This window comes from Phalacrocorax aristotelis, chromosome 2 (assembly GCF_949628215.1).
Source record: "Phalacrocorax aristotelis chromosome 2, bGulAri2.1, whole genome shotgun sequence".
Classification (NCBI taxonomy): Eukaryota; Metazoa; Chordata; class Aves; order Suliformes; family Phalacrocoracidae; genus Phalacrocorax; species Phalacrocorax aristotelis.
The window spans coordinates 26851068-26863902 of record NC_134277.1 but is presented as its reverse complement, the minus strand read 5'-3'; the positions used below and the strand labels follow the sequence as shown (position 1 = coordinate 26863902).

The 12835-nt window shown below is 41.7% G+C and overlaps 1 protein-coding gene across 2 annotated transcripts in view; it reads left to right on the top strand.

Moving 5' to 3' along the window:
• Window positions 1-12835, top strand: part of CALCR (calcitonin receptor) — a 176816-nt gene that overhangs the window by 147644 nt on the left and 16337 nt on the right. For both annotated transcript variants that reach the window (XM_075082844.1, XM_075082845.1), the window contains exons 8-10: window positions 5712-5865; window positions 10872-10932; window positions 11035-11101. In XM_075082844.1, coding sequence (XP_074938945.1) covers window positions 5712-5865; window positions 10872-10932; window positions 11035-11101 — 282 coding nt within the window. The remainder of the gene's footprint in view (window positions 1-5711; window positions 5866-10871; window positions 10933-11034; window positions 11102-12835) is intronic.

Below are 12835 nucleotides of genomic sequence, written 5' to 3'. Positions count from 1 at the left end.
AGTTCCTGTACTATTTTTTTAGGCTACCCTGACTGCCCTTGTTTTCTCCTCCTCGGGGACCCTCTCTAACAGCCTCTCTGCCCTCTTCCATCAGTCAGGCTCATACTTACGATGCATTCCTGAAAAACTGTCTCCCTCTGGCAACCCCAGCTTAGAAACCAGGGTCATTGGGGGTTACCACGGTGCACTCCGCCAGCGAGGAGCCAGTGGCCACCATGCGCTTGCAGTGCTGGATGCGCCACGGGAACCCACAGGAGCTCAGCCCAGCATGGTGCCTTGCGGAGTTCAAAGCTGCAGCCCCAGGAGAGCAATTACTACGGCAGATGGGACAAAAGGACGTGTGAATGTAGCTGTATTAATTCTTGTCCAGAATGGCTAATTCTGGGCTGGCTGCTTTGTTATAGCGTAGACATGGACAGCGATGCTGTTGAAAATATCCCCTGTTGTTTAATTTCGTATTTTGCTTTCTTGTAACACAAAACCAAGGATCCCTCTGAGCAACTGTGGACATTTTGTTCTGTAAATGGTTTAAAAGTATATTAAAACATTAATCTTAGCCCAAGCTCCTGTGTGCCAGATTTCTGACTGGAACATAATTTAATGGATGACTCACAGTAGATATATTGTATAATGGTATGACATTCTGATAGCCTGTGATTTACAGCTACAATACTTAGCACTGTCTTGCTTTGGAAAGTCCTTTTATTGCTTATTTGTGTATCATATGGCTACTTGGAATTTAAGAATATTTTCATAGAATAGTGTTCTAATAGTCAGAAAGAAACCTGAACAAACAAACACGTAAGGCAGATCAGTAATCAAACTTCAAGCTACTCCTTTAAAATGCTAATTTAAGAATGTCTGAGAATATATTGTATTGCCTTCAAACTGAATTTGAATAGATCATGTTTGGCCTCTGCGGCAAGCAGTACAAACTCTCCTCAAACAGAGTCCCTTGCTGCTGAGCACCAGGGAGGTTCACAGAGGTTCACAGGAACCAGACTAATAATGTCAAATATGTTTATTTCCCTTTAAATAAAGAAGTTCACAGCTGTACTGATGGCCCATATAACTGGCTTGGTTTAAAATCAATAACCTCGGTTGGCCCATTCTTAAAAAGTTACTTGATATGTCAGCTGGGGCATTTCAATGGGTAGCAATAATTTGAAAAGAGAAGTTTTGTTATGCACACCAAGGGAATATCCACCCTCACTTTCCATAGGGAGGCTCTCTGGAGTTGGCAAGGACTGGTGTAAAACACAGACCTCCTAATTTGCCCACCTGAGTCCCTTCATCTGGGGAAGCATCGTGGGAACAAGGACACACAGGAATCTGTACAACTTTCCTATGCCAAAACTGAGTCAGTCCTTTTACTCTGAGTGAACTACTAGGAAGACCTGCTCAAAAACAATTAGCAGTTTATTTCACATTACCTTTTGTTATTATTGTTGAAGACAGTATTCTGGAATTTATGTAGTCTGTGTATTTCGGTTTGAATTGCCCTGATGGGTAGTGGTGGTAATTAATGTTGCAGCTTCCTGTCCATAAGTTAATAACTGATAACCAAGGAGAGCCTTACAGAGAAATGACAAGTATGTGTGATGAGGGGCTGCTGGATCAGCTGAAGAGAGTGGCATGCCAATTACATTACTGTGCAATTGCAGGGTTCTGCATAGACAGATGAACCTTTGGGACTCCTTTGGCAGGCCCGGAACATTAACAGTATTTATAGTACTCCAATATATCCTGCAAAATATCATAGACACCAGTTCTAGCTCCTTCTTGTGAAAGGATAATAAATTATTTTATTTCTTCTCTGTGAAATGGTTCCAGCATCTCTTTGAAGTGCTTTCATTACATGTTGCAGCTGAGGAGTTCACAAGATTTACATGACTCTTAGCAAGGTTTACAAGGAAGAAGAATATGATTGACTGTATCCCTACTGACCCCTTTTGCCTCTGAGCAGTTAGCCAGAATTTAAGGCCACGGCAGGTTGCTTTCGTGAGGAAGGAAAATTAACAATAAAGGAGATATTTTTTTCTCGGGTGCTCTTCTGCAGATCTGTAAAGAATTTTGCTCAGCTCTTGTGTTCACCAGTGCAATGAGAACACGTAGCAGGAGGCAGCATCCTTGCTCACAGATCGAGTTACTCGCCAGGTTGTAGTCTGACAAAAAAAGGCTTAATTCTCGGCCATCCTCCCAGAGTCACAAAGGACCTGCTTTCTTAGGTGGTTACCTGACTTGGGGGGCTTTCCTGGTAATTGTATCACACTTTCTCTTGCTACACAGCCGCCAACCTGTGCAGTGCAATGATGTCTGTCTCCAGGCTCTTGAAAAGAGGAGCATTTGTTTATTCCTTTTTTTAGGAGACAGGCACACCAGCCTGAGCAACAGTTACTGGGCTGCACTAGAATGGACCAGCTATCTCCTCTCAGCCTGCCCTGCTGATGAATTGAAACCCACTAGCTTCAGTCACCTGCACACCCATAGGCTGAGAGCTCATGACATTTTACTCTCCCTCATAGTATGGAGGTGCTGTGATAATCCTTTGAGTCCTGGATTTGACTGTGCTGCATATTGTAAAGGACACAACAAGGACAGAGCCTCTGCCTCAAAGAACTTGAACAAAACTTATCTTCAGCAGATGGCAAAACCCCTAGGCATGTGTTTTATCTCAAAATTAACAATCAGTCAGTTATCAAGCATGGAATTTGTGGAAGATTTGCTTCTGTATCATCTTGCAGTTTTATTTTACTTGTTTCTGCAGGAATAAACACTTCATAAAACTTACTAGTTCTCCAGTTTTCCCGGCTAAGACTAATGTATACTGAGACGTCGGTTACATTCGTCATGTTTTATTTGTACCATGCATGAATCCAGTTCTCATCAGTAACAGTAACCTGTGCTGGCCTAAGGAAAACACTCTCTTTTTATTGTAGGAATATATTTCTACTGCATCACTTAGCCACAGATTAAATGTGCTGCACTGTTACCTCATCCAAAGCAAAGACTGACTTTTGCTGTGGTTTGATTGATATGAATTTAGCATAATTCATCTCAAAGTATTGTTGTGCTTAAACTCTTTGTGCTAACTTTTTCAGATTCATTCTCAGATTAATGTGATTAATATGATTAATGTGCTATGGATCTAAGTACTAATCAGACCCATCCTTCATGCTTTGCCAATAGTATTCTTACTTCTTTAACTTGCTGCATAGGAAGTGATTAAATTCCTCGAGTCATGAGCTGTCTGCATGGCCATTACTCTGAAAGATAGCTATATGATTTCATTTTTAAAGCCACAAGTGATAGTTCACAGGGAGGGTACAGGAAAAAAATAATGTTGAGGAAATGAAGTAAATGAAGTTTAGGTATGTAGTTCTCAGGCAGTGTGCTTCCTATGTGTGCATTGGAGCTACAGATAAAAGTTCCAGCAAAGGCTGACTTAGTTCAAATGGAAGGTATGCTTGGTCAGTCTCTGCTCAGAGGGTCGGTGAGCAGTGCAAACAGCTGGCAAAGAGAAGCAAGGATACTCTGTAGTCATCTCCCTTTCTGTTCGGCAATATAAAATGCTGTAAGCATTAAGTTAAAATTAAAGATTTGAGAACATACTGTGGATTTTGTTGCAGAACTCAGGCTGTGCTCTGCTCCCGTCCAGCTGCTGGGGTGCAGCACAAGACCATTCCCAGAGCTCCGGTGGCTGGATGGAAAGCTGGGGTGACTTCGGCACTGGCAGGAGCAGGACCAGCCTGTGTGCAAAATACAGGCACCCCAAGTCACTCCCACCAGATCCATTGGGGAAGCAATCCCTTGAGCTCTCAGGTCAGCTCCCTGACCTGCAGCTCCTCAGAGGAGACCCCCACAGGGGAGCATTGGGCTGGCCCAGATCAAACCTGGGACACAGTGGATTTTATCAAACCCACCTGGAAAACTGCTGTAATGGCTCAGAAAGTTTGCTGACTTTTTAGAGGACGGGGTAGCTGGCTGATGTCTGGGAGGGTGCCACCTGCATGGATGTGCAGCCTTTGGGAAGCACCTGTCAGTCAAGTCAGCCCTTGTGGGGATGGCTGATCGATAAAGGGAGAATGGAGAAAGGCCAGACGCCAGCTGGGAGGCTGCATCGAGCACAATCGAAGGAACAAGACAAGAAACATATTGACCTACACCTGTGAAAAACAGTCCAAGGATGATTTAAGAACCTTAAGGAACACATTTGCCAACAGAAAAAGGAGCAAATACTTCTTCCTTTTTCTTTTTCTTTTTTTTCTTAACCTTTTCAAACCACTATACAACCCTTTTTTGGCATACTTGGTAAGAACTGTTCAGATGTGATGTGGAAAGAAGATGTGACTGCCTGCTCTGTCCTGTGCAGTGAGCAGAAAAAACGAATCACCAAAAATGAAAAACAGTCCTTCAAGATAATCCTCTCAGAATCCTATATCCTAACCTATTCTTTCATGAGCACCAAGCTGAACTGTAAATATTGAAACAGAACTAAATGCACATGTTCGGGCAGTTGCTTTGGGAATGCTTCTCGGCAGCAGTAGGTGGTGCACTGGATGGCTAACAAGCTTTTCTGGTCCAGAGGGGCAGTCTGAGTCCCCCAGAATATACAGTCCTCTACCTGCTGAACTGCTCAAATGTCTCTTTAAAGAGACAAGTAAATCCTGAAGACATCTCTTACAGTCCAGGTAGTCAGCTGGGAAAATTTCTGCAGAAGTTAAGAGGAAGGAGGATTTTCCTGTGGCCACAGATGGCAACTGTCACTTTACCATTGCTGCTGTGACCTCAGATTTCTGGGAGCATGTGGTGCTCCCCCAGGTGCAGTAGGTGTCTGCCAGCACAGCAATGCCCTCCCACTCCTCCTGGCCCTCCTGGGTGCTGGTGGCATGGAAGCCCATGTGGCTGGATAGACCTGAGATACTCTCAGAAGAGGAACAGCATCATCCTGCACTAGCTGGCTCTCTGGTAGTGGACAGAACGCACTTCCCTCTACCATCTTCCCACTGCTTCCCAGCATCTCAAAGCCACAGTCTTTTGCCAAGGTCTATGTCTGCAACCTCATCTGAACCACAGGCAGGAGCCACTTCCCAACTTCTCCAGATCTGTTTAGCTCCATGTGTCATTTTGTTATCTGGACAAAATAAAGTAAAGCTGTCTTCTTGCAAAGAGGCAAAGCCAGTATCCCTGGTATCCTTGGTACCCTACTGAAAAAAAAATCTCTGCTGCCAACAGTACTTGCCCTTCCCAAAGGTCTGAGTTCAGAGCTGGGTGCAGTTTAAAGAGCGAGTGACTCCGACTCAGTGGGAGAGCTGAACAAACCTGAGCAGTGTTTGATCAAAAGTAAAAGAGATCACCCAAACTGGAGCCCTACGTTACTATCTTCTTCACAGCCTTTCTTGTACACCTAAAGCAAGTTGCTGTTTCAGTTCTAAATACATTAGGTTTTGAAGGGGAATTTTTGTTACGTAGTACTTTTTGGAGCATTGTTATCACACATCTTTTCTATTTTGTGAGGGCTGTTTGTTCCATTCGTCTCATTTATAAAAGTTTAAAATCCCTGTCGCTGATAGGTGCTGAAGAAACCCAGCAAGAGCTGGGGATTTTTTTTTCCACTTTGTTTCCTTACAGCCTAGCAGTAACATTTGTCTTTGCCTGCTTAAATGCAAAGTGCTGGTCAAGTGTGTGACATTATCTCATTTGTCTAACAGGTAAGCTGCAAAGTGCTGCAATTCTTTCATCAGTACATGCTGGGCTGCAACTACTTCTGGATGCTCTGCGAAGGCATTTATCTTCACACATTGATTGTGGTGGCAGTGTTTGCTGAAGAACAGCGTTTGCACTGGTATTACCTCTTGGGCTGGGGTATGTATGTTATAATTTGTAGCAAGATGGTCAATTCTTTCAGACGTTTTAATTCTTCTAGCACTTATAGACATGAATTGTTGTATTTATACCATTAAATCATCACTTAAGATTGAATTCTTGGGTCCTAAATTTGAGTGCATTTATTTGGATCGGCCTAGAGACTTAAAAAAAAAGCAGAAGTCAGTATTCATTATTCGCTGCATCTTGGGATTTGTTGAAATAAATGCTTAAGTTTTGTTAAGCAAAGCTTTGGGAGAGAAATATATTTCTATCCAAACAAAAGTTGACTTTTTTGTCATTTTATATGCAAAAATATTCATCTGTGACAGTACCTATAAAAGTATATTTTTTCTGGAGTGAGGAAGAGGAAAAATCAGTATCTATGTCTCCCAAAGTGAAAAAACACAGCATGCAGAAAGAGGAACCAGAATTTCTCTGGAAGTTAATCCAGTATCAGATACATATTTTGGCAGATGTTGTTTTAAAGGAGAAGATTCCATTTTAGCCACACAGGAGTAGATAGTGGCTCTGCTGTCAAGGCTGATTTTGGCTAACAACAGTAATCTCTAAAGCATTTCAGAGAAACATACAGATGTCAATAAGCAAATCACAATGATATTCTATGAGAGAGGTTACAAACCTGGACACTGTGGATTCAAATTTTATGGAGTTGCATGCATATTGCCCAAGGAACCATGACTAGGTCTGGTCCTTCACCTACAAATATACAGATCTGCTCACTAAGGGATCCCTTGCCTTTTAATTAGTAGCAACAGCTGATATTTATCCTTTGGACTGTCCGGTCCAATAAAAGGCCATATAAATACAACCAATGTATTACAGTGGAGTGCAATCTCTTTCATATTTAAATCACTATTTTAAATCCAGTCCACATCAGTGTTGGCAGAAAATCATTATCAAGAGCTTTTTCCCAGTTTGGGAACCATGAACCTCTGGCCTCATTCCAGTTTCTGGTGAGCCAGTCCCCATATCTTGAAACCACTGGTGCAGCTAAGCAGCAAATGATGGACCTTTATCCATCATCCCACTGCACTTAGGGATGTTCACTTGTATTCATCTCTTGCAATCCCAGTCCGAAGCAGATAGAATGCGCTGCTTGAACAGAGAAAAATTAGGAATTAATTAGATCAGGGAAAAACAAGCCAGTTCTGAATGTTCTGAAGAACTTTAGAACTCTGACTTCAACCACTAGTTAGGCATCCAATATCAGGTCCTAAAGAGGCAGTAACAGCAAAGTGGAAAGTTGTTCTTCCCCTATTTGGATTTTCATTTAAGAGCCTGGTAATTTACTTTCCTCTTATGGTTTAAGACTTAGTGTTTTCTGGATTCTTACACTGGATACCTAGAAAATTAACATGATTTTCTAGTTTATATGGATTGTAGTGCCAGATAACAGCTTCCAGGCAAGTAAGAACTCACCTCTCATCCTTTTTTTTTTTTTTTCTTTTTAATGAGTATGCCATCATGCACTCTTTTTTCTTATGAGAATGGCATCTTTTCTGAGAAGAGAGGGATTTGTGATCTTGGAATTAAAAGTATGTGGAACATCATCAGCTCTTAAATGAAGACAGCCTTACTGAAGAACCCTAAATTGAATTGAGGTTTCTAGACTTTGTCAATCTAAATAGCTGAGCCCTCTTGGAGCAAGCAACTGTGCTATCACAAAGTTTTCATAGTTCAGAATATTTGAATATACAAAGTCTAATAGGGCTCCCCTTCTGAAATGGCAGCCCTATGTGAAGAGTCATTTTAAATGTTTCCTTCCACATAAAGCTTTTTCCATTTTCATGTCTTGAGGTACATAAGCCTTCCCAAAATAGTGTCATTCCATATCCAATTATGCAAGACAAAAATGGTCGTAAACTTTTTTTTTCAGGTGACGTTCAATTTAGGCAGTGCAATTTAATGCAACTGTGACAGCTAGCCTGCAGTGAAAGCTTTTGACCTAGCTGTAATATTGCTGAAAACAGCACTAGCAACATGGTGGTTAATTCAGTAAAGTTATCAGACAAGATACTCATCAGTATCTGCAGCACTGCCCAAAAAATAAACAGGGTGGTGGTTGTGGTAATAGAGTGATGCTATCTTGAGAAGCAAAATGTTATTAAAAATGGACACAACTCTTGGCTATGAAGTCTGTGGCCTTTTTAATGAAACTTGATTAATACTTTCACAAAACAAGTAAATCTTAGCACCTTCTAAGGTAGAAATCATTCATAGCAAAATGATCTAATTAAGACTATCTGTCCACCCCTTAAGTTTGCATATAACTGTGTAATTCCACTGATTCCAGAAGCAGTAGTCACACAGTCTAACTTTAAACATCTGGCTATGTCAATCAATGGAGAGAGATACATTTCTCCAAGGGGCAATGCAGAGCAACGAGCACAGGTTGTGCTCTGAATTACAATTCAAAAGATCAAGGTAAATGTACAACACAAAATGAAGTTACTCATTATTCATTCTTATAACTAATCCTTATGCAAGAAGATCTAGATTATTTTATTTGGAAAAATCACTAATGATATTTGTAAAATAGCTTTATAAGAAAAATAAAAATCTGAGCAAATATAAAACACTTTTACAAAAGGTTTGAAATGATTGAATGGAATCTGACATGGACAGAATTATTTCAAGTCTGATGCCTTCAGGTGACCCATTCTCTGGGAACTGCTGCTGGGGATGTAATTTCTCATTTGTTACGGTTTCACTGGGTCTGGAAATCACCCTTATGCAGGGCAAGGAAGCAGTACCAAGTGTGTACATCCAGCTATAGTCCACTCTGGCTGCTTCAGGCAGCTTCATCCACATAAAAGTGAAAAGGAATCATTTATTTGGACAGTGCTGAAACAGTTCGCCTTCCAAATTCAACTGGAAATACAATTAAGCATAATTGCCAGTTTGTGCCGTAAAGGACCTGGCATGACCTGAAGGGATATGTCACACTTTTTCCTGGGATGGCTGGGGTAAGACCTTTTCTACATTACTCACTGCTCACTACTTGTTGGTGGGACGCCTGGACTGATACATGTTGTGCCACCAAGACCCAACAGACCTTGGTGCTCCACTTCTCATTAACTCTCTGCCTTTTGGCCCTTTACAAGAGAAGAGCAACATCTAGCCCTAGAAGAGCCCATCCAGCCTGCAGCTGGAAATTTGAGCCGTAGAGAGTCATGAGCTTCTTGCCCTGTAACTGACTAATGAAAACTTTCCGTTGCGTTCTTCAGATTTGCTTGTGTGTTTGTTGAGCCAAATATTCTAGGCTAATGCATTTAGCAGAAGAAACAAGGTCCCTTGGCATCATGTGGAGTGCTCTACTCCTGATACTCCAGGCCAGAGCTTTCAGATGAATAATTTTTGCTTTTACAGAAAGGCCCCTTAAAAATTGCATTTCAGTCTGCCAGCAAAACTGGCCCAGACTTGCTCCATTTCCAAATCAAAAGGATTTTCTCCAGCTGTCAATGCCATAAGCTGACCCTGAGGTCAGAAGCTCCTCTCTTTCTATTCTGAGCTTTTGTTGTTCTACCATGCTTCGTCACCCCCAAAAAAAGGCATTCTGCATCCAGAGGCCAAGTACTCATTTTCTAACAATATACAAAGGAGAAGGCAATCCAATTTATTCTCCCACAGCTGCATTGTCCTCCCAAGGTAAACTACAGTAAGAATATTTTTTGGCAATAGAGTAAGTACCTGTTGCTTAAAGATACCCGGAGACATCAGTGTGTCCTATTTACATGCTTTTTTGACCTTATTCTCACTCCAGCATTGACTGGCCTGTGCGCTGAGGTAAGACTTCCCCAGAATTTGTCTAAGGATTCTCTGTCTCTTCTAAAACTGTTTATGAAATCACTAACAGCCGAAGTAACAAGGACCCACATTCTTCCCACTGTGACTACTCACAGTATCAGCAGGACTTTTTCACACATTCTTATCTATAATTATAGAATACCTAAAGCTCAGAAGAAATGTCCATGGCTTATAGGAAACAGGGAGTAGTAACACCAAAGGTGTCCCCAAAGCTCTCTGCACAGAACAGACAAGGTAGTAGATCATTTTCCCACTGGCCATCTGTCTCTATGTGCAAGGCTGTACAAACTGGGGTCAGTTTTATAGTACAGACTCCCCAGTTCCAGGTTTCTAACCTATTGGAGAGGGACACAACATACAAGCAAGCTGAAGAAAGATGGATGTGAACGGACCAAACTGTCACTCTTAATGTCAGGCTGGAAAAAAGAATTAGAGGCTTCCAGTTTGTTAAGCATGACATGTTCCCAAGCCTTTGGCCCGGTGCGAATTTGCTCACAAATTTGGAGGTGTCTACCCTGAGGCTTCACAGAAGAGTCAGGAGATGTAAATTTATGGCATCCACAGCTCCGTTCCCTGCTGAGATAAAGCTGCCTAAGGTGGGCTTGGCTGCAGAGAGGCTGGGAACTTGCAGAAGATATCACAAATCACCATCCCAAGAAAAACCCTCCTGGCTCCAAATATTTTCTCCTGCCATAGGCTCAAAAATTGCAACTCCCCACTTTGTTGTTTATTGCTCCATAATCTGGCATGTGAGTTAATGTGTCTTTCTTGCTCAGCAGTGATTTACGTGGTTTTAACAAGTGTCCCTCATTTCCTGAGGGAATACTCTGCTGAGAACCGAATGATCCCTGCATCCCACGCTGCCTGTTCACACCCTTCCCTGCACAAGCCGCAGCAGCACAGGGGAGCCTGGCAGCAGCTTTGCGATGCCCCAGGAGAGCATGGCCTGTCAGCTTTGCTTCTCCTCTTGGCCTGCCTTGGACTTTATTCCCTTTTGCATCTCACCATTGAGGTAATGCTAGGGCCCTGAGTGCAATGGAATTGCACTTCTTTCCTGAAAGCTGTGATTTCACATACATGTGTTTTGTGGACAAGACTTATTACTGTGTGTGACACATTATGAAATCCAAGTTAAAAAAAATACCAAGACTGACCTATAACTTCAATCTTTTCAGGGTTCCCTTTAGTGCCAGCATCTATTCATGCTGTTGCAAGAGCCAGGTACTTCAATGACAAGTGAGTAGCATGTCTCTTTTTGAAGGAACTTAGCATTTTTTAACTGTGTAACACATTTTATTTGCCTTAATAATAAATTTTAATGGTGTATTTCCCTTCCAGCTGCTGGATGAGTGTTGACACGCACTTGCTTTATATTGTTCATGGACCTGTAATGGCAGCTTTATTGGTAAGAATGTTATTTGCTCCACAGTTTAATAATTATTTCAGAAATGCTGCTAACATGTACAGAAGTTTCTGTACTATGGTATTTTGGTCAAAACTCAGAAGTAGCTAGAGGTTCTCTCTACTCAGTGTTACAAGGGCAGGTGCTCAGTACTTTTCAGAAATAAGTCCTGTAAAGAGGCCTCCAAGTAAAGAATCAGATTTTGAGGAAAACAGAATCACTAAGTGTTTTTGAAAATCAGGGTAGTCACTCTTTCCCAGTGTAACTTAGTTGTGACAAATATACTGCATTTATGCGACAGCAAAGAGGCATTTAGCTTATGCCTTAGCTGGGGTGGGCTGAGCACGAGTTTTACTGGGCACTGAACTTGTATGGTCCAAGATAGGTAAGCTAGTCCAGGGAAGGGACTGGACTGGGCTGCTGGAGTACAAGATTCAAAGTGCAGCTCGGCAATGTGTATACATATAGCATCTTGTATGCCAGTGGTGCCTGTTGGCACAGTAACCCTGACCCTCCTGAAAGGTGCAGAAAGGGTTTTATTTGACCCAAGCCCCAAGTTTACCTCAAGTATGTCACCCAAATGCATTTTCAGCTTTTGAGCTGACTCTTGCTTACATACTTCTTCATGGACATACCTGCAGTAATTACCTCAGAGGTGAAACAGTAGGGCAGTGAATACTGGGAACACCTTTGAATAAAGAAACAGCTTTCTGTCTAATAGCTGAAAAGCCTGAAAATGTTTCTACCCTTTCTTGAGAAGCAGTCTTGCACATCAGCAATGTGAAGAAGCCCATTCCTCCCTGCTGTACAGATAGTCTGCTGTTCCCATAGAATTGCATCTACTGTGGGTTTACTGGTTCAATCTTGATTGCTTCTGCTGTTGTAATGCCAACTAACTTCTAGGAGAGGCCATTCAACCTTTATTTTTACCACCATGCTCCAAGTCTATATATCTTTGCTACAAAAAAAAAAAAAAAAAAAAGGAAGGACTGTTTTTTATGGAAAAAGAGCAACCTTTAACTGTTTTCAAAATAAAGCGTTGTGATTTCTGGCTTGTGCTTATGCCATTTCCAGTCTTAATTTTCTTGTGGAGATGTCAATGCATATCCTGCATGATTTGCTACAAAAATCCCATAGTAACAGACTGAATCGGAAGAGCTGTGGACTTTTACCTTTGTAAAGTCTTTTTTCCACCTTTCATAGTTACTTCCAGATATTCTAAAAGTGAAGGTTAAACAAAGTGAGTGAAGTCAGAGCAGGATGGAGAATAAAGTTTAGATTTAATGCTGAATGGGACCTCAGAAGTCATTTATTATTCCTTATTTCCAGCAGAGCACAAATGTAAAACTGTTGAAAGGTTTCTCAGTAATTAAGAAGTGATGAAATGATTTTAAAAAGCTTACTGATACATGTTTTATTGTTCTGAAAGATTCAACTAAATTTCTCATATATCTATGGAATTTGGGCTATCTATGGAATTAATGCAACTTACAAAAAAAAAAAAAAGCTGAAAAAAGTCTATTGACGTTCCAAAGCATAGGTGCCGGGTATTACTGTAACAGAGTGGAAGAGAGTGATGTGGGTACACTGGAGAAAAAGGATGCCTGTGACACCTAGGATGTCCACAGGGTACCCACTGGGCTCATTATCAGCCTAGGTCTGTCCTCCCTGTCCCTCTGCAGGCTCTCAGCACATCCCACGAGGAGCCCTCTGTGAAGCCAGGGTCAAGAGCAGGTT